Genomic DNA, 22,766 nt, shown 5'->3' on the forward strand with positions numbered 1-22,766 from the left:
GGTGGGAATCAGGACTGTGTAGCCTCCTCTTTGTAATAAGTGTAAGGGCAATAATAATAATTATAGTTGTATGATTTTATATAAATTCTTTTCTTTCCAAATAGGGCTCCTGTGACCCTGCTTTCCATCAATCACTGGACCATGAGCCCCGGGCTGCAGCCAGTCCCCTGTTCCTCACTGCTGACGGCACCAGGCTCTCAGGAGCACCGAGGACTGCTCACAGGGACACAGACACCCACAAATGGAGACTCACATCACCCGCCAGGCTTTCATCACCCCAAAAGGCAGCTTTTTTAGAACATCAAACTTACGTGATCTCAGTTGGGAGTTTGCTGTTAAAAGGAAGAATAATACTTTCTGAAGAACCGGAGACACAAGACACTTCAAAGCGAACATTTAAAGGAAACAGTGGGACTAGCACCTCTTTTGGGTGGTGCCTCCTGCCTACTAGTTGGGTGACATTGGTCAAGTCATTGTAACTTTCTGGGCTTCTGTTTCTTCACCTGTAACAAAGGCTAGAATCCTACCTTTCTGCAGGAGGATAACACATGTGAAATGTGTTATATGTAAATGTTCCATGTAAACATGTAAATGTTATAGGGTTATATATTTAGAAAATAACATTTATTAATTTCGAGTCAGCATGGATAACTGGACAAAGGTCCATTGGCACCAGTTCTGTGAAGATAAGAATTGTGTCTCCTGGATCATTGTGTCAAGTTCAGAGCCTGGAACTGAGTAGCTGCTCAATAAATACTCGTCGACTAAATGGGTCGAGCCAAGTTGAGCTGCCACAGAGAATTAATTTAGGGGCTGGAGGCCCACACCATTCCTCCCGGGCCACTATCTCCCTCTCCATCTCTCTCCTCGTCCCCCTCCCCCTCAGCATCTCTGTGCCCCAGGCCGTCTTCACAGACAGCTGTGTGGTCTCCGTAGGAGACATCCCTGTGCTCTGGGACTGCCAGGGGGCACCTGGGGGCTTTCCTGCGATGAGGACAGCAGCGCAGGCCCCGCTCCCTGCAGCTGCAGGGAGCCTGGACTGCCCAGACATAGCCGCCCACAGGCACCGCGAGCAGCACGGCGCACAGGATCACCGTGGTGTGCAGGAGGCGCTCCCGTCCCTCCAGCCCGCCGTGGTCTCGGCCCGTCACAAAGACCACACACCGGCCCTGGCGTGGGGGCCGGCGCCCCAGGCTAAGGCAGACCTCATATTTTGTGCCAGGGAGGAGATCATCCACCAAGTATGTGCTGATTCCCGGGCCGACATGAACGACCTCCTTCCTGAGGGCTTCATCTGACCCAATGTAGAGGGTGAACCACTTCTCAGGGGTGTCGGCTGCCACAAACCATTCCAGCACGATCCCACGCACTGTCTGCTTAACCACCCGCAGGTCAACGTAGGCATTGCCCTCCGACGTGGAGAAAAGAGGATGGAGTGTGGGCGGGGCCTGGGCGGGCTGGACGTGGAGGGAGATGACACAGGTGCTCCTGCCAATGGAGTTGGAGGCTACACAGGTGTAACTGCCCCTGTCGACCAGGTGGGCAGCAGGTATGACCAGCTCCGACAGAGCAGCATCTTCTGCAGTAGACGAGGTCAACACTGGGTAGAGAGACAGCAAAACAGCTCAGGTAGACATTTCTCTGATAGACAGTCATCTGGAGAGTGTCCAGCAATGCCAGTTTTTTGTTAAAAGGTGGTGGCGACCATTTATTAAGTATGTACTAGGTGCCAGGTGTTGCCTCTCACCAATCCTGTAAAGTAAGCACCCAATTTTTACACGTGGGAAGTTGGGGACTAGAGTGATTAAGCAACTTGCCTATAGTGAGAATCGTTCAGGGGTGTCGATTGATCTGGAACCTAGTTCTTCTGTCTATGAAGACCACACTCTTTTAACTTCACTAGGTCCTCCCACCAAATGACCTTAGCCTTGCTGAGCTAACACGTGGTTTCCAGGAGATCTCTAACAACAGTGTGATTGTACAATACTGTGAGCTTCAGGAAGTGCCTTTTTACCTCCCGGATGGAGAGTGGCTCAGAGCCTGGAGCCAAATGCCTGGATTCTATCCATTACTAAATATATGGTCTTGGATGAGTTGCTTAGATTCTCTTGGCCTCAATTTCCTCATCAGTAAAATGGGATGATAACAGTATTTACTCCGTAAGTTTGATAGTAAGTGCTCAGTAAGTGTTAGCTGTTATTATTACTGAGAGAATGGATCTAACATGGTACCAAAGAGAATGATAATAGAACATCACAAAAGATAACATCTGGATGCATCTCATCATTCTCAAAGAGGCTACGACAACAGATCCTATGTTTCTCCTTCATTGGTATTTAACCTCAAGCCAATAAGACGTAATCAAATGATAGGAAAAAGTCAAAATTTCAGCTAATTAAGTATTTTTTAATCATCCAGAGGTTTGTCACCATATATAACAAATATCTGGGTGACTGATTGTACTTCTCAAGTTTCACTTAGATATTTCTAGTTGTCTTCTAGATAGCGTCAAGATACTTCTCAAGAGGCCATCCCTGGGTTTGTGATGTACCCCAATGCTGAAGGGTGGCATTAAAGGTGATTTCAGCTGAGGTGTGATAGCAGAGCATGAGCTTCAGGAAATGAGAGGCAGGTTAGAATCCCAGCGGTGGGGCCCACGAAAGTCACTCCCTCTCCCTGCGCCCAGTGTGGCAACTTCAAGCCAATAAGGTCTGATCAACACAGCGGTAGGAAGTGTAAAATTCAGTCAATATCTAGGACTCCCCAACCTTGCCTGGTAAGAGTTAGCTGGGGGGTAGGCAATGGCAGAGGGAGGAAACACTTCTTAAAATACATTCTCTCAGGCCCTCCCCTGGACTAACTGAATCAAATGTCCAGGGAGAGGCCTGAAAATTTTATTTGAAACAAGCACCCCAGGTGAGTCTGCTCAGACAAGTTTAAGAAATAAGTAATAGATAATATCTAGAATCAGTTCTAGTCAGAAATTCTATGATTTAAAAATACACAGTATGGTGTTTTGCATCTAGAAGGCTTTCAAAGAACATATGTGTTCATATACAATTCTATAATATTTATATCACTGCAATATGTTAAGTCAATTCATATATATTAACATCTTACATCCTATCAAGATCTGTAAGCAACAAATGTACAAATATATATATGCAGCAAATATGTAATATATATATTTATATCTTACTTCCTATAGAGACCTGTATGCAAAAGTATATAAATATATATTATACATCTATGTGTGTAACAAATATATACTATATCGATAGATCTGTATGCAACAAATATATAAATATATATTATATGGAGTACATATATTTACATCTTATATCCTATAGAGATCTGTATGCAACCATGTAAAATAATGCCAATAGGGAGTTCCCTGGCGGCCTCGTGGTTAGGATTCCGGGCTTTCACTTAGTCGCATGACCAAATAACAATAATAATAATAAAATAATGCCAATAGTGGAACACTGTCTCGGAATTTTTTCTGTCGTGGTGAGTATAATTCAGGTCTGTCCCAGTCTTACCTGCACCCCTCCTTCATGATTGACCCAGTTTAGAACTTCTCTATTGAGGGCAGGGTTGCTACAGACCTCCCCAACCCCTCAGATACGTGGAGAGGGTGAATGCACTTACCATCAAATTCCCTCCACGTGCTCAGGGGATAAGTCCAGGCAATAGTTGGTGAGGGGCTAGCCTGTACCAAGCATCGCAGGGTCACATTCTGTCCCACCCGGATGCTGACATTGGCATTGGGGGTTGAGATCTGTGGCTTCATGCAAGCACTGAGCTCTGTTTCGTGAAAAAGCTGCCCTGCCTTGGAGAGAGGACCTCGACACATGAGGTAGGGATTCACCAGGACTACTGGAAGACTGATGGACTTTACAAACTGGACAAGTCCCCTTAGGCGACAGTCACATAACCAGGGGTTGTCGTGCAGCGCCAGCACCATGCTGGAGAGAATCTCGGCCCCACAGCCAGGCTGCCGGTGTTTCTGGTAGGCTGGCCAGTTCAAGAAGACACTCTTGGCTACAACTGTAAGCCTATTGGAGGATAGGTCAAGGTAGGTCAGGTTGACCAAGAACTGAAGAGCCAGTTCAGGGAGTGCATCAATCCTGTTGTGTTTGAGGTCCAAGACCCGCAGGAGCGGGGTGGCATGGAACGCTGTCCACGGTACTGAACGGAGTTTGTTCCCCTCCAGTCTCAGCTCTTTCAGTTCTGACAGGTGCTCCAGGGCTCCTAGGTGGATCACAGTGACATTGTTAAAATTGAGCCAAAGGTACTCCAAGGTGCTCATGTTGATGAAAGACCCGCGGGGCAGTTCAAATAAGGGTGAATTTTCAATCCTCACTTGCTTGAACTCTTCAGGAAGTTTCCTTGGGATCTTTCCCAAAGTGATAGACATGCACTGCAGAGTCCTGTACAAAAAACCAGAACAGCTTTGAGATGTACATCAGGAAATTGGGAAGTGGGATCAGGCTTATCCTGGCATTAGACATATGAATTAGAAGGAAAAAATACGATTCTCTTGAAATACAAGACTTAGACCCATTTTGGTAAAAGTGCACAGTTTATCAAAGTTCAGCACCAGTTAGAGGGAGTCTCACAGAGATTTTGCTGATTTCCTGCCAAATCTTGGCCTGCTCCCACTTCACATCATCCCCGAAGAAAGCCCATCCCCTACAAGCTTCTAGGATCTTGTTAGCCCAGCGCACCTGCCAAAACTCTCCTCTGAGCAGGTACACCCTGGCAGACAGGATGGCTGAACTGCATGTGAATCCAGAAAGACCAGAACTAGCAAGAAATAGTGAGAAACTGAAGCCATATTCTTCTGTAAGAAACTACCTTATGAGTTTTTGAATAAGTGTAGTCCAAGCTTCCGAGTGGCAAATCCTATTATTGGTAATCCATAATGATGTAGGTCAGCACAGCAGCAGCAAAGCCCCGGGATGCTCTGAGGTCTGTTATGGCCCAGATCACAAGCTCAGTAAGAACCCAGAAGAGGGAGCTATGTCTCTTCACTAAAGTCAGAAGATTCACCCTTTTTCTGGTTCTTGAGTCCAGAGAGCAAACTATAAGCCAGATGTCCAATTCAGTCCTGATACTGCCTCCCCTTAGCCTCATAAAAAAGGATCTGAGAAACAAGCAGGTAATGCTATCCTGAGCACTATGGTTCAGGAGATTTGGCCAGAATCCATCTAATACTTCATCAATCACAATTGGCTTCTGAAACCTAGACTTTTCAACCAGTCTCTAAAAGTGAATGCAGGTAATGATTAACAAAGTAATTCTGCAACCACCCCTATCAGCGGTAATCTCCCCAGCACCTCGTGTGGTGGATTCATTTTTCTTCGGCGTTAAGACAGCTGCACCTGCTGCTTGGATGACCAGAATCAGAGAAGCATCACGGTACAGAGGTTAAACCACAGGATTGTGTTTTCTGATTAAATCAAAGCATGTTTCTTATCCTGGATCACATAATTTATCCTGAATGCTGTGTATTTCACATGTTATAAATCTTCCCTGAATGCTGTATATTTCATATGTTAAAATTTTTTAAATGCGATAATACGTGGTTTTGTATGGTTGATCTGCCATTCTTCATTCATTCAACAAATATATATTGGTCATCTGCTCTAAGCCACACTTTTGCTAGGTGCAAGGAAGGCCATGGTGAGCAAGACTGTTATAGATCCGCTCCCATGGGGTCTTCTATCTAGCTTATACTTCCTAGTCTTGAGATCTTTGGAAAGTCAGTTTCTCCTGCACAAAGTGAGAAAATTAATGAATTCTTTACAGTGTTTCTAGGAAATATTATTATGCAAAATAAAGGACCTAACATAGAGTAGGTGCCCAATAAAGTTTAATTCACCTCCCACACCAACAGACTCTGGAAGAGAGTCTGCTTTCCATTACTTGGGGTACTTTCTGATGACTATTGAAATTCCATGGGTTCCCCTAAGATTCATGATATACATTATATCCTATAAAAGACCTCAGGGAAGAAAATCCGCTTAGTAGCTAACCAGTGAGAGGGGAAATGGGTCACCAACTAAGCTGATTACACCCCAGGCTTTCCATCCAAGCCAGATATATTTGCTGGAGTTTCCAGACAGTCTAACTCTACAATCTGGCTAGATCTCTGGACTTCCTCTCAAAGTGAAAATTTAAAAAGCAAGGAGAGTACAATGAGCACAGAGCTGTGGCAGATGTGGAGAGGTGCTGCCTAGACACCCTTCAAGGAATGAGTCGATGCTCAACTCCAAGGAGTGCTTGCACAAGGTCATGCCCTTCCCCAGGCAGCCCCATGCAGAGACTGAGGGTGGTGAGGGCACAGGGCCCTAGCCAGTCTGGCCTGATGGGGGCAACTCTGATGGGTTATTCTCATTCCAGAGTTCCCTACCAGGTTGGCCAAAATTTTGCCAGCCTTGCTTTGTGGGAAAATGTGATTCAATCCATGGGTATCACAAATGACTAGTGAGTTCTTTTCTCACCCCAAAATAGAAAGGCCTAAAGAGCCCTACATCCCCACAATTTCTTCTCTGTTCATCCCATCTAGCCTCTTTAAATGAATCCAGCTCAACTCAACCTTCCAGTGGTCTGCCGGAAACTTGAGAAGGACACCCACTGGTATGTCATCTCTGGAATCACCCAGGTCACTTCTGCACTGCTCCTTCTTCTCTCCTGACTCCCTCATCCTCTGGTTTCCTTATTTTGAATATAGGCATAGGGAGTAGCTGTGCTGTCGGTTAAAACAGGAGACGAGAACAATTAAAGTTAGCTTGGCTCGTGTCATTTATCTTAAACAACGAATGGTTAAGTGGTGTCCCTAAACTCAAGAGACTTAACAACAAAGGGAAGGAAGGAAGGAATCTGAGAATATTATAGCCCCATCTCCCTTCTGGAAGGATGCTTTTAGGAGCTTGGCTCTTAGGATTTTTAGTAGAGACAGCGTCTTGGGGGAGGAGTTACTCTGCGTTTGTGAAATAATTAGATAAAAATGGCTTCTGAGCGGCTTGTCTTAGATTTCCTATCTATTCAACTGGAAAACGCCCCCTTCCCCCCATCCCCCAATATGATCGGAACTTTGGGAGAGCTCAGACAGAGAACTAGGCAACCTACCAGGAAGCAGATAGGCTGTCCTTCCTCTTTCTCAAGCTGGTGTTTTTCCTTCACTCCTCCACCTGCTCCAACCATGTCTCAGATGGTCCTCTTGGCTCCCCATGCTCTGTGGCATGCCTGTGATAGACACACAGAGGACTACATCCCCAAGCCCCCTTGAAACAGGTGGGCTACGTGACCAATATTCAGGCTAATGAAATGTTGGACGAAATAATGTTTTAAAAGCCCCTACGTGATTCTCCAGGTTCTCTTTTCCCTTGTTGCAGCAACTGTTGACATTCCAGGTGGTGAAGTCTCCATCAGCCTGGGTCCCTGAGTGAAGAAGACAGCAGAGCCCTCCCCCCATCCTCATTTCCCACTCACTCAAGTAGACTCTGTGAGAGTAGGAATAAATGTTTCTTTGTTAAGCCACTGAAACCTGAGAATTGTTAGCACAGCATAAGCCTAACCAATCCTGACTGCAATGCCCATACAGTAAAATATGCTCAAGTACTTGTAAATTGATTTTTGTCTCTCCCAGATTATATGATAGTTAAAAGTTTCTAGCTCTAGTCCTCTAAACGCACTGCTCACTGAGCCCCTTGACTAACAGCCTAGTTTTAATAGCCACATCCACTTTCCAGGATAAAATTTCTGTTGTCTGTCTTTTGGTTCCCTGTAAGTTTACACGTCTACATCAAGTGACGACAGACATACCCTCTGCCTAGGTCAGGAGGAATATAACCATGTTGCAGTCAAAAAAAAAAAAAAAAAAGACACGTTGGAGATGTCATGATTCCAACCAACCTCCAAACAAGGCTTCCAAGGGCCACGTGCTGTGGGATCGCCCTAGTGCAGGCTGGTCTTCAGCACTTGAGAGACTAGAAATTCTTTTTTTTAAAATTTATTTATTTATTTATTTATGGCTGTGTTGAGTCTTCGTTGCTGCCCGCTGGCTTTCTCTAGCTGCGGTGAGTGGGGGCTACTCTTCCTTGTGGTGTGCGTGCTTCTCATTGCAGTGGCTTCTCTTGTTGTGGAGCATGGGGTCTAGGTGTGCGGGCTTCAGTAGTTGTGGCATGAGGACTCAGTAGTTGTGGCTCCCGGGATCTAGAGCGCAAGCTCAGTATTTGTGGTGCACGGGCTTAGTTGCTCCGTGGCATGTGGGATCTTCCCGGACCAGGGCTCAAACCTGTGTCCCCTGCACTGGCAGGCGGATTCTTAACCACTGTGCCACCAGGGAAGTCCTAGAAATTCTTTTCCCAGGATTTTAAGAAGACATTAGGTTTCCAGGGACTGACTCATACTAACCAGATTCATATACCAGCAGACTAATATACAAATAGGACGTCATTTTATTTTTTACAATGTGAATTTGTTTTTTCCAGTGACTTGAATATTCATGAGCACAATCCAGGATGATTCTTCTCTACAAGAGCAAACCAGGGAAGACAGAATACACAAAGAAAGGCTGACATATGGGTATTTGGAGGCTGACCATTTTGGGGGCTATTCCCTTCAGACCACCAAGGTAGGTCTTCATGAATCATTGGAAAGTTGAAACTTTCTTTCTCTCTCTCTTTCACACACACACACACACACACACACACACACACACGATACTGGATAAATACTAACACATTCTTGCTTTCAAGTTCTTGATTTTTCTTCAAACAGGGTTCAATAAAACTGACTGCATGTTAGTTGGGTCAATAAAACTGACTGCATGTTAGTTGGGTCAATAATTGTTCAATCTCGATTGGCTCAGCCAATCATTTGGAGAAAACATCTTTATCATTTCAACAGATGGCTGCTTTCATCCACTGCACTTATATTTGTTCTGATTTGGGGAGTGTCTGTCAGTCTCATATACCAAACAATCAGAGTTGAGTCTTAAGTCTCACAAGGCATAGCAGAAATGCCTTTACAAATCTAGATCAGACGTTGGCAAACTACAGCCTGGGAGCCAAATCCAGCCTGCCACCTGTTTTTGTAAATAACATTTTATTTGAACTCATCCATGCTCATTAACTTACATATTGTCTGGGATTGCTTTCACACTACATCAGCAGAGTTGAGTAGTAGTAATGGAGCCTAAAGTATCTCCTATCTGGCTTTCTTTACAGAAAAACAAAAGTTTGCTGACCTATGATGTAGACAGTGGCTTTGTCATTTTCCAACCAAATAATTTCTCTAACCAATAGCAACAGCCCCCAAGTTAAAGTCAGATGTACCCTACAGGTGATGAGCAGGAAATAGCCATGTATGGAAATCCCACATTCACATGCACTGGTGCTCTCATGGTTCTGATCCCAGGTTTCAGTAGCTCAAAAAAATCCATTTCCATAGTAAAACTGCTGTGGGTCACACTGCAGAGATCAATACTGAACAAAGACCCTCAGCCTGGCCAGAACATTATCAAAGACACGGATCCTCCAAGAAAATCCATCACTGTGCTCTATAAATTATTCAGCTCTTTGGGTTTCAGTTTTCTTGTCTGTAAAATCAAATAGCCCAGCCTTCAAAACAGGTCATTGTGAAGATCAAAATGAGAGAAAACAAGAAAAAATGTTCTAAGGTCATCTGTTGTAAGGTCTTTCGTAAATGTGAGAGGAAGTACAGTAACTTTAGACATCACTGCATCACACTGGTTTTTATATTTAGCAAAGAGTCAAGACAATATGGGGTCTCTTAGGTGATACTAGCAAGATAGCTTTCTTGCATCACTTGCTGTCCCCAAATTTCCTCAGTTGTTACCCAAAGGCCTTGGCACCAAACAGCCTGGATGCTCCCTTCATTAGAAGCCACTCCTTCAGACAAGACAGAACATTGTCCCTTCTGCTGGGAACGTTTGTCTTCTCCTATGTGCAGAGATGACAGCTCTGAGGTTTCCCAGCTTTAAGCAAACTGAACAGGAATCCTCCTTTGAAGTGGCTTACTGAGTGATCCAGAAGGCTCTGAGACACCCTCAGGAACCCAGGTAAGTTTCAGTTAGAATCACAAATGCTGCTACACGGGGACAGAGGTGGGCTGTGTGCCAGACAGCATTGAGTGTACTGTGCCACCTGCCACGGAGGGTCTCTCAGATCCCTCCAGCCTGACATTCTGAGAGTAAATGAGCAGTAGTCTCCTGGGCATCATCTAAACCTCTAGAATTTACTGAAAATCAGATGATTATCTCTAGGCAGAATGGCAGCCGGAGAAAAAAAATGTTAGAACCCATGTGTCCACAGTGAGGGTCTCTGTGGAGACCCTCATGTGTATGTATGTGGCTGTACAAATGTGGCAAATGGATAAAGAGATTATGTGTGAGTGCCTACGAGTTAGCATAAATGGAATCAAGATGCAGTATAGGAAAGTAGCAAGGACTATCAACCCTGGAATCAAGTGCATGGTCCAAATTCTAGAGCTGCCACTTCCTAGCTGTGTACTTGTGGGCAACATAGATTAGATCACTACTAAGCAAAATATGTCCTGCCCTACCATTGGAGAACTGTCCTTTCCTGCCCTGTTTAAAGTTTAGTTTTGGCCATGAGACTTGCTTTGGCAGGTAGAATATGGGCAGAAGTGGCAGTGTTAAGGAGCTTAAGTGGCATCACATGTTTTTGCTCATTTCTCTGATATCATCTGACATCTCCATGAAAGAAGCCTGCCCCAGGTAGCCACTGGCTCTCCATCCTGAGCCCCAAGTAGGACACACGGAGCAGAGCCACCACAGTCAACCCACTGACCTATGGATTGTGTGAAAATAAGTGCTTGTTGCTGTATACCACTGCAATTTTGCCTTTATTTGTTACACAGCAAAAACTGACTGATACAGACAAGTTACTTACTCACCCTGTTCCTTCTCCAGGTAAGCGGGGAGAAGCGTGGTGCCTGCTGCAAAGTGTTGTCATAAGAATTCAATGAGTTAATGTATATAAAGCACTTAGAACACTTTCTGGCACATAGTTAGTGCTTATATAAGTGTTAGCTGTTGTTGTTGTTGTGTGTGAATGTATGAGTAAGCAGATACCCAAGTAGGTAAGAGTGGGTGAGCATGGACTCAGGTGTCAGAGTGAGCGTGTGGGAGGCGAAGACGGAGAGTGGTCGGGAGCAGGCGTGTAGGCATCTGTGTGCACGGCCCTCAGCAGAAGTACTCGTTGATCCGTCTGCCCGCCCTGACGCCCAAGGCCTGAGAGTCCAGGCTGGAGTGGGCAGAGAGGAGCCTGTCGGCTTCGCTGAGGCTGTGCTGGGACAGCTCCTCTGAGCCGTCCTCACTGTGGCCCAGTCGCTCCAGGTTGACATAGGCACCTGTGGCCTCGGCGGAGCCCCTGGTGTGGCACTTGCGCCAGCGGCTCTGGAGAGCACCGCAGCAGACGAGCAGCGTGAGGGGCAGGGCGATGATGGCGGCCACACTGATCACCACCACGTTGATGAGCCACTGAGTGGCTTCAGCATCCACCACCTCGTCAGTGGAGAAGATGACACATTGCTCCTTCCGGGGCACCAGGCCCTGCACGCAGACACACGCCACGTACTTGATCTTGGGCACCAGCCCATGGATGGTGACGTTGGTCTTCCCAGGCTGCACAACCACCCGCCGCATGTCGCGCTGCCCAAAGACCGCATAGAGGACGCTGAAGGAAGTTGTGTTCCCAGCCTGGGGGGCCTTCCACACCAATGTCACGCTCTGGTAAGTGTCCCCCACCACCTTGAGAGAGCTCACCCTTTGGGCGTCCTGGGGTCCTGCCTGCACATCCAAGTGCTCTCCTGGGGCCCCCATGTGGAAGGGCTGGAGGATCAGTTGCTCCTTCGTGTTGGGCACAGGGGGCCGAGTGGCTGGGACAGCAGCCTCGGGGATGTGGGGGACATGCCTGGCCACCATCTTGTTGTATGCAGCTGCTTCTGCCCCCTCACCTGTCCTTGCCCACAGTACCGCTGGGCCCCCACTGTGTTCCGTGGATGTCTGGGGCTCAGAGACGACCAGGGAGATAAGAGTCTCCGAGGCTCCCAGGAAGTTCTTGGCCTGGCAGATGTAGTCTCCAGAGTCAAGGTGGGACACAGCAGGCAGGCCCAGCAGAGTCCAGCTCGTGCCGTCACTGGAGACTTCCTGGTGCACTGCGGGGAAGAGGCATGTGTGGGAGAATGAACGGGCCCATCTGCCCCAAGCTTCCTTCCAGGGCCGAGTTCACAGCCCCTGGACTGTGTACATTCTGCCAAACACCCTGCTATCCGGAGAACAGACTGGGCGTCACTGAACTTTTCTTAGATTAGCCATGGGGATAGATATCACCTGGGCTCAAATTTGGGGAGACACAGGCTGAGGCAGAGTCTAAGAATGATCAGCCTTCTAAATCTGAGATGCTCCAACTGTGTCTTTCAAGGGCCTGAGTTCTGCAGAGCTGACCCCTCAGGGGTGGCAGGCTGATGCTTTGGGAGTATGGTGGGTTGGGTGAACCTGAGGCGGAGGCCCAGCTGGAAGTGCTCTGCACACCCCTGCCTGGCCCCACTGCCACTTCAATCACAGCATCTCCAACTTTCTGTATTACATTAGTGGAGCTCCTTACACAGTTTTGTTTGTACACTGATTTCAAGCCCACAGTCCTAGAGCAACGCTTGCCAACGTAGTTGGGGGAAACACAGAAACTGGGAGGGATGGGAGGTGTTCTGGTCAGGTGCCAAGAAATTATTCCTCCTTCACCCTCTTTCTGCATGTAGGTGGGCTGTGACTCCTGCAAACCGCGCCCCCCTCCCCGCAAGTGCCAGGGATGGACCACCTCTGTCTACACAGCAAAAAGGGCACAGGCAGTTCCTCCTTGTACGAGCTGTGTGATGCAGACCAAACATTTAGCCTCAGTTTACTTATACCCCAAATAGAAGGATAATCAGTTTGTTCTTTAAAGTTCAGTGACACCTTGTACATAATACATTTAACACATGAAGCGCTCAATAGATGGTAACTCCCAGCATTAATTACTCCTAGTGATGCTGGCTTCATATTTACAACTTGGAAACTTACTATCAATATTAAATACACTAAGAGAGCATCTTCTACCAAAAAGCCAGTGTTTTGCTCCTCTCAGGCTGGGCCCCAAGTCTCTGATAGAGTGGCTGGTGGAATATGACAGGACAGGTTGCGATCCATTGTTATTACTGAAGCCACTGTCCCCATGCCCAGCCTCTGGGCGGAGTCCCCCAACTCCACTCAGACAGGATGGGAGTAAAGAGCCTTGTTTAGCTTACCTCCCTCTCGCTGGCACACCTGAAGCCCCATTCCCCCCTATGTGGGATGATGACCCACCCGCCCCAGTCTGGATCTCAGCACAGCCTTCCCCGGAGCTCACACACCTGTGCCGTTGAGTGGGTGCCCGTTGGCCCTACTCCAGCTCATTTCCGGCCCAGGGACCCCGGAGGCCCCACAGCGTAGCAATACTGCACTGCCCAAGGGGGAGCTGATGCTGGCCGCCCCCGGACGGAGCTCCGGACTCTGGCACTTCCTCAGTTCCAGCTGGCTGAAGGCCACTCCGGCCAGGCTGCGCGGGCTGGCACACCTCAGCCTGGCCTCTATGAAGGCCAGGTTTGGGGCCCAGCCTTCCAGGAGACGGACCAGGTCATAAAGTCGGCAGTCACACACCCAGGGGTTGTCCTGCAGCCCTGCAGGGGTGAAAGGCAGGGCAGGAGGTGAGCCCTAGATATTCAGATCCCCAGGCCCAGCCCCCCTTCTCCCCCAGGGAGGACAAGGCACGTTGTGAGCTCAGGGTCAGCAGAACTGGCCTCCAGACCCAGCTCCTTGCTTCACTACAACCTTAAGCCTGGTTCTTCACCTAGAGTGACAGCATTACTCCCCTTTCTGGGTGGCTATAAGCATAAATAAAGATAAATGATATTAAGCACTGGGTAAGCCATACAGCATGCCGACAAAATTGGCAGTTACTGCTGCCACTCTTGGACTGATCCTCTCAGGCTACCAGCCAGGCAGTGGGTATTTCTGCAATAACTGCAATATGCCAGAATCCATCCATTTCTAGAAATGCTTCATGATCCCGACCCACCCCCCCCCCCTTTTTTTTTTTTTTGGCCTAGCCTTGCAGCTTGCAGGATCTTAGTTCCCTGACCAGGGATCGAACCCAGGCCCCCTGCAGTGGAAGCCTGGAGTCCTAACCACTGGACCTCCAGGGAATTCCTGACCCCTGCCCTCCCAGTATAAGTGGCACTTTCAGCATCACCCCAGCAAAGAGTGTGGCTGTTCTGAGCCATGGTCCCTTTGACACAGGCTCAAAAAGACAAGAGTGAAGATGACAGGAAATCAAATTTTATGTTATATTCCCAGCCCTCTTTACTTTAAAATTGAACACTTTTATAGAGCTGAAAGCAGGTCACTGCAGCTACCCTGTCAAAGAAACTTCAACATATAGAGAGATATTGTAGGCCCTCAATTCTAAGACACAGTTCCTTTTCATATGTTTGCATTTCTAAATACAAAATGAATGCATTTAATGTGATGTCCTTTCTATCCTCCACAGATTGTTATTAAATTTGATAGCATCTAATCAATAGCATATTTTATATTTACAAACATGTATTTGATATATTTGGAAACGGAAATGTCAAGGGTTGGGGAAGGTGGATTCAGACCTGCTTGTATATCCATGACTCTCGTGTCTTTTAGAGCACTAGCTGGGAAGGCGCCAGCTCCTCTCCTACTCCCCACCCCCATCCCATCCAGGTGACTGCTACCTTGTGTCACTGGTTAAATGCATTTCATGATGCATCTGCACCCCAAGAGTCATCACTGCCCAGCTCTGGTGGTGAGCTATCTGACTTCACACAGAATCCCCAAAGAATTAACGCAAATGGCAAAGTTAAAGGATGATGAAACTTTCACCAGTCAGACTGGCAAAAGTTAAACATTCTGACCACTTTAATTGTTAGCTTCCTGAGGGAATAGATGTTCATCCATCTTGTTCACTGCTGTATCCGCAGCACCTAGAATGGAGCCCACACATTGGCTGGCATTCAGATAAGCTTGCAGAGTGGACACAAGCACGGATGGTCGTGCACGCTACTGGTGGGGGGTAAGAACTGGCACTTTAGAGACTATGATTAATATGAAAACATCCAACGTGCACATTCCATGACCCAGCAATTCCACTTCTCAGTTCCTACTCTAGAGAAACATTTGTCTCGGTGCACGAGGATGCATTGTCAAGAATGTTCTCTGTGGCATCACAGGTGTTAACAAAATAATGGAAACAATTTAAAGGCCCATAAAAGGAGGAATGGCTAAATAAACTGTAGTATAACTGTATGATGGAATATTATGCCAGAGTTTTAAAAATGAACTTGATCCTTTTGTAGTAACTTACAAAGATCTCCAAGACATATTGTGGGGCAAAACAAGTGCTAGTTGATACATATGATATGATGAAATTTTGTGCAAAACACACAGCTAAAATTTCTATGTGCATGTATGTTTGCTAAAATTTCTATGTGCATGTATGTTTGTATATGTATGTGTATGTAAATGTAAACGATAGGGAACATGCAAATAAACATAACAGTGGCTACCTTTTAGGAGGGGGAGAAGGAATTATAATCAGAAGAGGGCATAAAATATAAATATATATATAGGACATTCAAAGTTGATTTTCAAATAAACAATGCCTTTCCATGTAAGTACTACCCTATACAATGTCCTTTATCAGGTGAGAAAGTCTGCAGGGTGGACAGAGCTGGAATGGGCTTTGCTGTTCCCTGCCCCACATCCAGGAAGTGAGGGATCTAAATATTCCCTCCTTGAGAGACTCTCCCAAGCCTCAGGGCAGGAACTTCCCCAAACTGCTCTAAGATTGCTCCAGCCCCCAGGGCTGGACCTCACATGAGCCAAGGCATGCTCCAGGGACACCTGCCAGGAGGCCTCTCTTCTGACACTGCCCACCCACTCCCCATCACCCACTTTCTGCCAGGGCCTCACCATGATTCCCAACCCCTCATGGGACAGGGAAAAGGGGCAGAGCTGAGGTCTGAACTGCAGCAGTCTGGCTGGGCGCTTGAGCTCCTAAACCTACCTACCAATGTGTGCCTCTCATTCAATCTTTACTCAAATCCAGAAGGCAAGTGTGATTTTCCAGGTAAAGAACTGAGACTCAGAGAGGCTTTAATAAACTTGCCTAAGACCCCCAAGTCTCACTAAAGTGGTTCCAAGTGAAGGATGCCATCTCTTACCTAGGACCAGCTTGGCGTGGTGGCCGGGAAGGAAGGGTCCCGTCTGCAGGTGAGTCCAAGTGGCGAGCAACTCCTCGGGCAGCCTCAGCAGCTGGTTGCTGGAGAGGTCAAGGAAGGTGAGGTTCCCCAAGAAGCGCGCGGCCTCCGGGGGTACAGCCGAGAGGCGGTTGGCCTGCAGGTCCAGAAGCCGCAGCTTGGGGGCGTCCCTGAGCGCCGCCCAGGGGAAGGTGGCCAGGCGGTTCCCGGGCATGCGCAGCTCGCGCAGGCGGCGCAGGCCCCTCAGCATCAGAGCGTTGAGCTCGCAGAGCGCGTTGTAGGGCAGCCACAGCTGTTCCAGGCGGCCCAGCGGCTTGAAGGCCTCCCCGGGCACCCTGCGAATGGCCGTCCGCTCCAGGCGCAGGCTGGAGGTGTCCAGAGGGACAGATGCTGGGGGCAGGGTCATGTCAGGGTCGTTGCACACCACTGTCCTGCTTACAGAAATGGGAGTATTTGAGCAAAGGTCCTGTGGGGTCGGAGATTCCCCCTTAATTTACCTCCTTTCAAGAGACCCCCTGGTGCGCACGGCCTCATAGGACACCAAACCCAGACTGCGGTGTGCCCTGGAGGTGGGCTAGTAACAAGATTCCTTCTGTTTTCTCTTTGGGAGCTTCTTGCTTGCAGAGCCTCTCACAAGTGTCCCAGGAGGGCCGTTTGGTCTCGGTCACTGGCCTGAAGGACCTCAAGCTTGAACTACTATGTCCCCTTACAGCCTACACCACCTGCAGTGCACTAAGAATGAATAGTATTTATAAATCCTGAGATCATTTTGTGCACTGCAGCATTGCATCTATGAGTTAAAAGGGTTCCTTTGTTAAATTATAGCTCAGTTTTTGTGACTGCTTTGGCTATTCTTCATTTAAAAATATATATATATAGCAATGGCATCAGAACTGGAAGCCACACACGGGATGCCTCGAGCCTCTCCTGACACTGAGGGACCATGAGATGATCAAGGTGTTTAAAAGCTGGAATTTTGCAGCCCCACAGCTGGATTCACCTCTGGGCTCTTTGCTTGCTGGCTGTGTATCCTTGAGTCTATTATGTAACCTCTATTTTCTTCAGTTTCCCCAGAATAGTAGACTCCACCTCACAGGGTGGTTTGGGGGTTTAAATGAGTTCATGTGTGTACCAGCTCTGCATACCTGTCACCTGTAGGAGCCCAATTGCTCTTGACCACTGTTGTAAGTTTCTGCATCCCAGCACTGCAAGTACATCAGGTCAGTCCTACCAGCTCCTTCCAATGCTCCTTCTGCCCAAACAGTGACTTCTTAAACCTCATTCTATTAAGTTTGACGCTAAAGCAGATAGAGAGATAACAGGAGGCAGTGCCCGCCCTCGAGGAACCGACAATGCAGGACTGTATTAAACGCTATCACTGAGAGTAGCACACACACATACGGTAAAAAGGGAAAGATTCTCAAGAGAACAAAACTTTGAGTCTGGGCGTGAGGGACCCAGCCCTTGTGCAGCCCCAGTTTCATCTGGAGGATGTTTCTCCTCGCACTGAAGGAGGTGGGGTGGGAGTGAGGTGGGGATATTGTTTAGCTTTGCTAAGAGAGGTTGTTCTCTTGTAAGGTCATAACGCATTGCTCATATCATTCTTCCTGGCACCATACACACACACACACACACACACACACACACACACACACGCATGCTCCACCAGCATCCCTCAGCTTAACTTGCATGCAGTACTCAAAGTCAGCTGGGCTTGGCTTGTTTTTGTCAATGGTGCCCACAAAAGGCCCAGTTACTTCCGCCCACTCGTATTCATTCTTTAGATATACATGGAACCCCTACTGAGTGACAGAAGAATATCAGACTCACAGCCCCTGTCCCCATACAGCTTATAATCCAGCAAAGGAAGAAAAAGCATTGGAGGCAACGATACCTTCAGTGATAATGGAAGCTTGGGTGTTGCAGGGAGGAAGGTCTGGATGTAGGTGGGAGGAAGGGAGTTGATGGGAAAACATGTGCTGGAAGGGGGAGAAAAAGGTCAATGGAGGGATCAAAGAAACCAATAAGAGCCAGCACAGGCCAACCGCACAGCTCCTGGTGGGGCAAACCAGGCATGAAGGACAAGGGGACACATCTCTCCAGGTGCCCAGACTCACCCCCCCGCCCCAGGAAACCCCAGGACCCACAAGTACACACACTCTGTTCATGATAGGGGAGCGTGGAGCACAGGCAGGTCCATCAGGTGCTCAGATGTAAGGGCTGGGGCCTCCAAGAGACCCTGGTTAAAGATGGGGTGAGGAAGGTGTCTGAGACACAAAAGGAGACTCGGTCTGACTGCACAACCTGTGCCCTTGGCCACTGGGGATCTCAGGTTTCCCAACAGCCTTTCATGGCCTCATTCCCCTCATTCCTCACACTCCATGCAGGTGGGCAGGTGCCTATCAGCTGTGGGACTTCTGGGCAGGTAGACCTGATGGTGAGAGCTCTGGCTTCAGAGGAGGCGTAACCACTAGCTGATGTTAGGGGCCCTGGAAACTGCCCTTGGAATTTCATTTTCCATCCTAAAGTTAACCTGCTCTCAGAAGCCCTCCCTGGTCCCTGCCCACGGCAGCATCACCAGGTCAGAAGAGTTCTTGAAATGGAACTGAAGTTCTGGGTTCCAGGACCAGCTCTGCCACGGATGCTGTGTGACTTTGAGCCCTGTGCTCTCTGTAGGTTGTAAGGGAGGCTCTTTGTCACCCTGGTTCACGCTGTCCTCGGCCATGGGCTATTCCTGGCCTATTCAGGGCTTAGCCCTGGCTTCCCTTGGGGAGAAGATCCTTACCTCTGATGACCCATGTGAGTTGGAGCATCACAGATTTGGGCCAAAAATGGAGCTCTTCCTGTTCTTCAGACCACATGGGGGATCCTTTCTTGGGGGTGCCTCACCTTTCTCTACCTCCCCTCACACCCAATCAGCCTGACACCCATCGCTAAGATCGTTGAAAGAGTCGCACTGATAACATTGCTGTCCCGATCAGAAGCCATCAGTGGCTCCCCAGCAGCCGTCTAAGACAGGGGAGAAAGGGAGGATGAAACTCCAGAAGGTTGGAAAGATGGTAGGAAAGACCCTAAACCAGGGACTGAAATCTTTGAGTAAGTTGGGAAATGCAGTGGTCATTAACGGATGCGCTGAAGAGGTCAGAGAAAAGAGAGTTTAAAGACTGCCAAAGAGAGATAGGGAATGAGCCATGGGGGAAGAGCAAGGGTCCACAAACCACGGGAGCCTTGGGAACGTCCCAGGGAGAGGAGGAGGAGAGGATGGAGGTGCTCTCAGGGCTCAGATGGGGGATAAGGAAAGTCAAAGAAGAGGCTGAGGATGGAGGGGCCCCTGCTTGCAATGGAGTGGGCACTCCTAGCCTTTCTGAGAGCCCATCGAAAGGGGTCAAGGCTGAGGCTCCTGGGGGCTGGGCCAGAGGAGACCCAAAGTGGTAAGAGCATGAGGAATCGGGTGGTCCCATCATGGGTGGGGCGGTAAGAAATACCTGGGATATGATTGGGTACCCTCAGGAGGTGGGGCAAGAGAATGGAAGAGTCCTGGGAAAGAAGGGGCTGGGGAGATAGAGGATGGTAGGGGGCAGGAGGGAAGGAGAGGAAAAGAAAGAGGTAAGGGGGAGACTTCCTGTGCCCTTAAAGAGGGTTCCACTCACAGGATCCTGGAAGAAGACTCAGGAAGGATTTCTGGAGCTGGCACACCTGTGCCCCACCCCTGCCCCATGTATAAAGGTACCTGGTACTTCCACTCCACCCCCGAGGCAGAGCCACACCCTGCTGACTGGAAGAAAATGCAGCCCAGACAAGCCCCACGAGACCCTTGGGTCTTGAGGGCCAGGGAGATGGAGGTTTCACCCCGCCACGGTCCTAGGGCCATGCATCCAACCCCTCCCAGCCCAGCCTAGCTGGTGGAGCCTTGGAGGCTGGGCAACCCACCCCACACACCTGGTGCCATACCTGGCTTTGCTGCCATCGCCCAGGACGTGGAGGCTGCAGCTGCACTGAGAAGGGCAGGCGCCCCAGGCCTGTGGGGGCCCTCCGAGGGCCAGGAGCCAGAGAATGCCCGCCGCCACCCTCATGGCTCCTGGCTCCTCTGTAGCCCGGGCAGAGGCCTGTCCCTGACTGCTCTGTCCTGCCGGCCCAGCAAACCCAGCAGCTGCCCACCGGCTCATTGGCTGCCCACACCCCCAACTGAAGCCATCGGATAATCACGGACAGGCTGGGGATTAGGGAGGGGAGCCCTGGCCACAGCACTCAGCAGCTTATCGCTTCCTGGAATCACCCAGTCCTGCAGATGGGGGTGGGGATCCCCTTCCAGAGCCACAGCCTCAGGCCCAGAGCACGCAGGGCACGGCAGGAAGTGGGCAGCCACCCAGGGGCAAGCGGCTGCTGGACTGCCCTACGCCGGCCAGGCTGCGGCTGCACAGACCCCACAGGGTGCCTGGGCTCAAAAGAGATGAAGACAGAACGCTGGCCTCTAATAAGGGCCACTGGAAATTCTCTCCAGGGACGCTGTCTTATAGTGAAAAGGCGTTGGGATGAAGGTGGTGGAGGCATTAGAAAGAGCCCAAGTGCTGGGCCAGGCCAGCTGGGTTCAAATCCCAGCTCTTCCATTTGCAGGCTGTGACGTCGGATAAGTCACACGGTCTCTCGTGGCCTCTGTGTCCTCATCTGCCAAAGGGAAGTAATGTTACTCTACTCAGGGTGTTTATGAAAATTAAGCAACCCAAGTTTCTCAGACCTTGACAGCCTGTGGGAACAGAAGCTTTCTTGGGAGTAGTAAGTACCCAGTTCCACGGGCACTTCCAAGTACCTGCTCACAGAGGAGCTGGGAAGATTCAGCTATTTGGGGTCACCGCAGAGGTGTCTCCCATGGACTCGGGAAGGCTCCCAGCCCGCCGGGCAAACAGCTGCCTCCTGGGGTACCCTGTGGCACCGAGTCTCAGATCACTGCCATCTGAGCCTTCAGGGCATTACCACCAATGCCAAAGGCATGAGGGGTCTTGGCCTGAGGGCAGAGCGTGCCCCTCCCCTCAAGTTATCTCACCCCAAGGAGGGTCTCAGAGCAGGATCTCCCAGAGCTTTTTTTTTTTTTAATTTATTTATTTATTTTTATTTATTTTTGGCTGTGTTGGGTCTTCGTTTCTGTGCGAGGGCTTTCTCTAGTTGCAGCGAGTGGGGGCCACTCTTCATCGCGGTGTGCGGGCCTCTCACTATCGCGGCCTCTCTTGTTGCGGAGCACAGGCTCCAGACGCGCAGGCTCAGTAGTTGTGGCTCACGGGCCTAGTTGCTCCGCAGCATGTGGGATCTTCCCAGACCAGGGCTCGAACCCGTGTCCCCTGCATTGGCAGGCAGATTCTCAACCACTGCGCCACGAGGGAAGCCCTCCCAGAGCTTTTAGAGAAGCTAAAAGCTTCTGTCGGTTTTTACTGATTGTCCCCTACCACCAACCTCATCCCACCATAGACACCACCTTTCACTCATTTATTCTTCACGTTTGACTCCAAGGCTTTGCTCTTTGGCCCGGCAAACCCTATCTGGCTCCTATGGCTTTTCCAGAAGGTTCCTCAGCCCATGCACCTAGACAAACCTACACCAGTGAGGTGTGACCAAGGCAGATACCTGGGGCCCCGGTATACACACAAAATACCTGTGCCAGGCCTGTTTGGACAATATTGGCTTTCAGGAAATATTGGTTCCCATTCCTTCCTCTCTTCCAATTCAGCCAATGTGATTTTCTCAGTGCTTCCCACCTGTACCTCCTCCTCCCCAAACCAGAAAGCCAGCCCTGCCCATTCCCACCTCTCTGGCTTTTTCTCCTTCTTTTGGCCATGCCGCATGGCATGTGGGATCTTAGCTCCCCGACCAGGGATCGAACCCGTGCCCACCTGCAGTGGAAGCACGTAGTCCTAACCACTGGACCACCAGGGACTTCCTGCTGGCTTTTCCTCCTTCTGTTGGGGATGCAACAACCCTGCTCTCTTTTGCCAGCCTAAATTCTATCCTTGGTTCCTGGTCCTGTCCTGCTTTCTCTTCTCCCTTGAAGTCTTTTGCGATCTTGCAGGCATGAACAAAAAAACCTGACATATGTTGCTGGTTACAGTAATGCAAGATGGAAATCAGGAAAGGCAGGGAACACTCTGTGGTAACTGGGTTATCAAGGAAGGCTTCCAGGAACACGTGGACAGTCAGCTCAGCCCTGAGGGGTGGTTAGGCTTGGATAAAAGTGGGGGCCAGCAAGAGGAAGGGCATGGGAAATGAACATTTACAGAATAAAATGAGCTGCTTAACCAGGAGCCCAGGCAGTAGGAAACTGGGCTTCTGTTCCAGCTCCATCCTTGAATCACTGCATGACCTCAGGCCAATTCTTTACTGCTTTGAGCCTCAGTTTCTTTGTGTGAAAGGAAAAGGATGAT

The 22,766-nt window shown here is 49.1% G+C and overlaps 2 protein-coding genes across 2 annotated transcripts; both read right to left on the reverse strand.

Annotated features, from left to right (window-relative positions):
* Positions 1-806: 806 nt before the first annotated feature.
* Positions 807-4,840, reverse strand: LRIT2 (leucine rich repeat, Ig-like and transmembrane domains 2). Its single transcript, XM_068547884.1, has 3 exons — positions 4,731-4,840; positions 3,652-4,433; positions 807-1,600 (listed from the first exon to the last, which is right to left on the reverse strand). Exons 1-3 carry the CDS (start codon positions 4,838-4,840, stop codon positions 807-809), a joined length of 1,686 nt encoding a protein of 561 aa, XP_068403985.1.
* Positions 4,841-11,239: 6,399 nt separating this feature from the next.
* Positions 11,240-20,551, reverse strand: LRIT1 (leucine rich repeat, Ig-like and transmembrane domains 1). Its single transcript, XM_068548905.1, has 4 exons — positions 20,308-20,551; positions 16,321-16,787; positions 13,444-13,749; positions 11,240-12,213 (listed from the first exon to the last, which is right to left on the reverse strand). Exons 1-4 carry the CDS (start codon positions 20,520-20,522, stop codon positions 11,240-11,242), a joined length of 1,962 nt encoding a protein of 653 aa, XP_068405006.1. The 5' UTR covers positions 20,523-20,551.
* Positions 20,552-22,766: the final 2,215 nt, after the last annotated feature.

This window comes from Eschrichtius robustus, chromosome 7 (genome assembly GCF_028021215.1).
Source record: "Eschrichtius robustus isolate mEscRob2 chromosome 7, mEscRob2.pri, whole genome shotgun sequence".
NCBI classification, from domain to species: domain Eukaryota; kingdom Metazoa; phylum Chordata; class Mammalia; order Artiodactyla; family Eschrichtiidae; genus Eschrichtius; species Eschrichtius robustus.

Bases quoted from the DNA above. Each gene is read 5' to 3' on its own strand.
- LRIT2 (XM_068547884.1), bottom strand. From the start codon at position 4,840: ATGGCTTCAGTTTCTCACTATTTCTTGCTAGTTCTGGTCTTTCTGGAT. The intron at 4,434-4,730 runs GTGCGCTGGGCT...TTTTTTGTACAG, and splicing joins TCAGAGGAGAGTTTTGGCAG to GACTCTGCAGTGCATGTCTA. The intron at 1,601-3,651 runs GTAAGTGCATTC...CTCTCTACCCAG, and splicing joins CACGTGGAGGGAATTTGATG to TGTTGACCTCGTCTACTGCA.
- LRIT1 (XM_068548905.1), bottom strand. From the start codon at position 20,522: ATGAGCCGGTGGGCAGCTGCTGGGTTTGCTGGGCCGGCAGGACAGAGC. The intron at 16,788-20,307 runs GTATGGCACCAG...TTCTGTAAGCAG, and splicing joins GGCGATGGCAGCAAAGCCAG to GACAGTGGTGTGCAACGACC. The intron at 13,750-16,320 runs GTAAGAGATGGC...TCACCCCTGCAG, and splicing joins CCACGCCAAGCTGGTCCTAG to GGCTGCAGGACAACCCCTGG.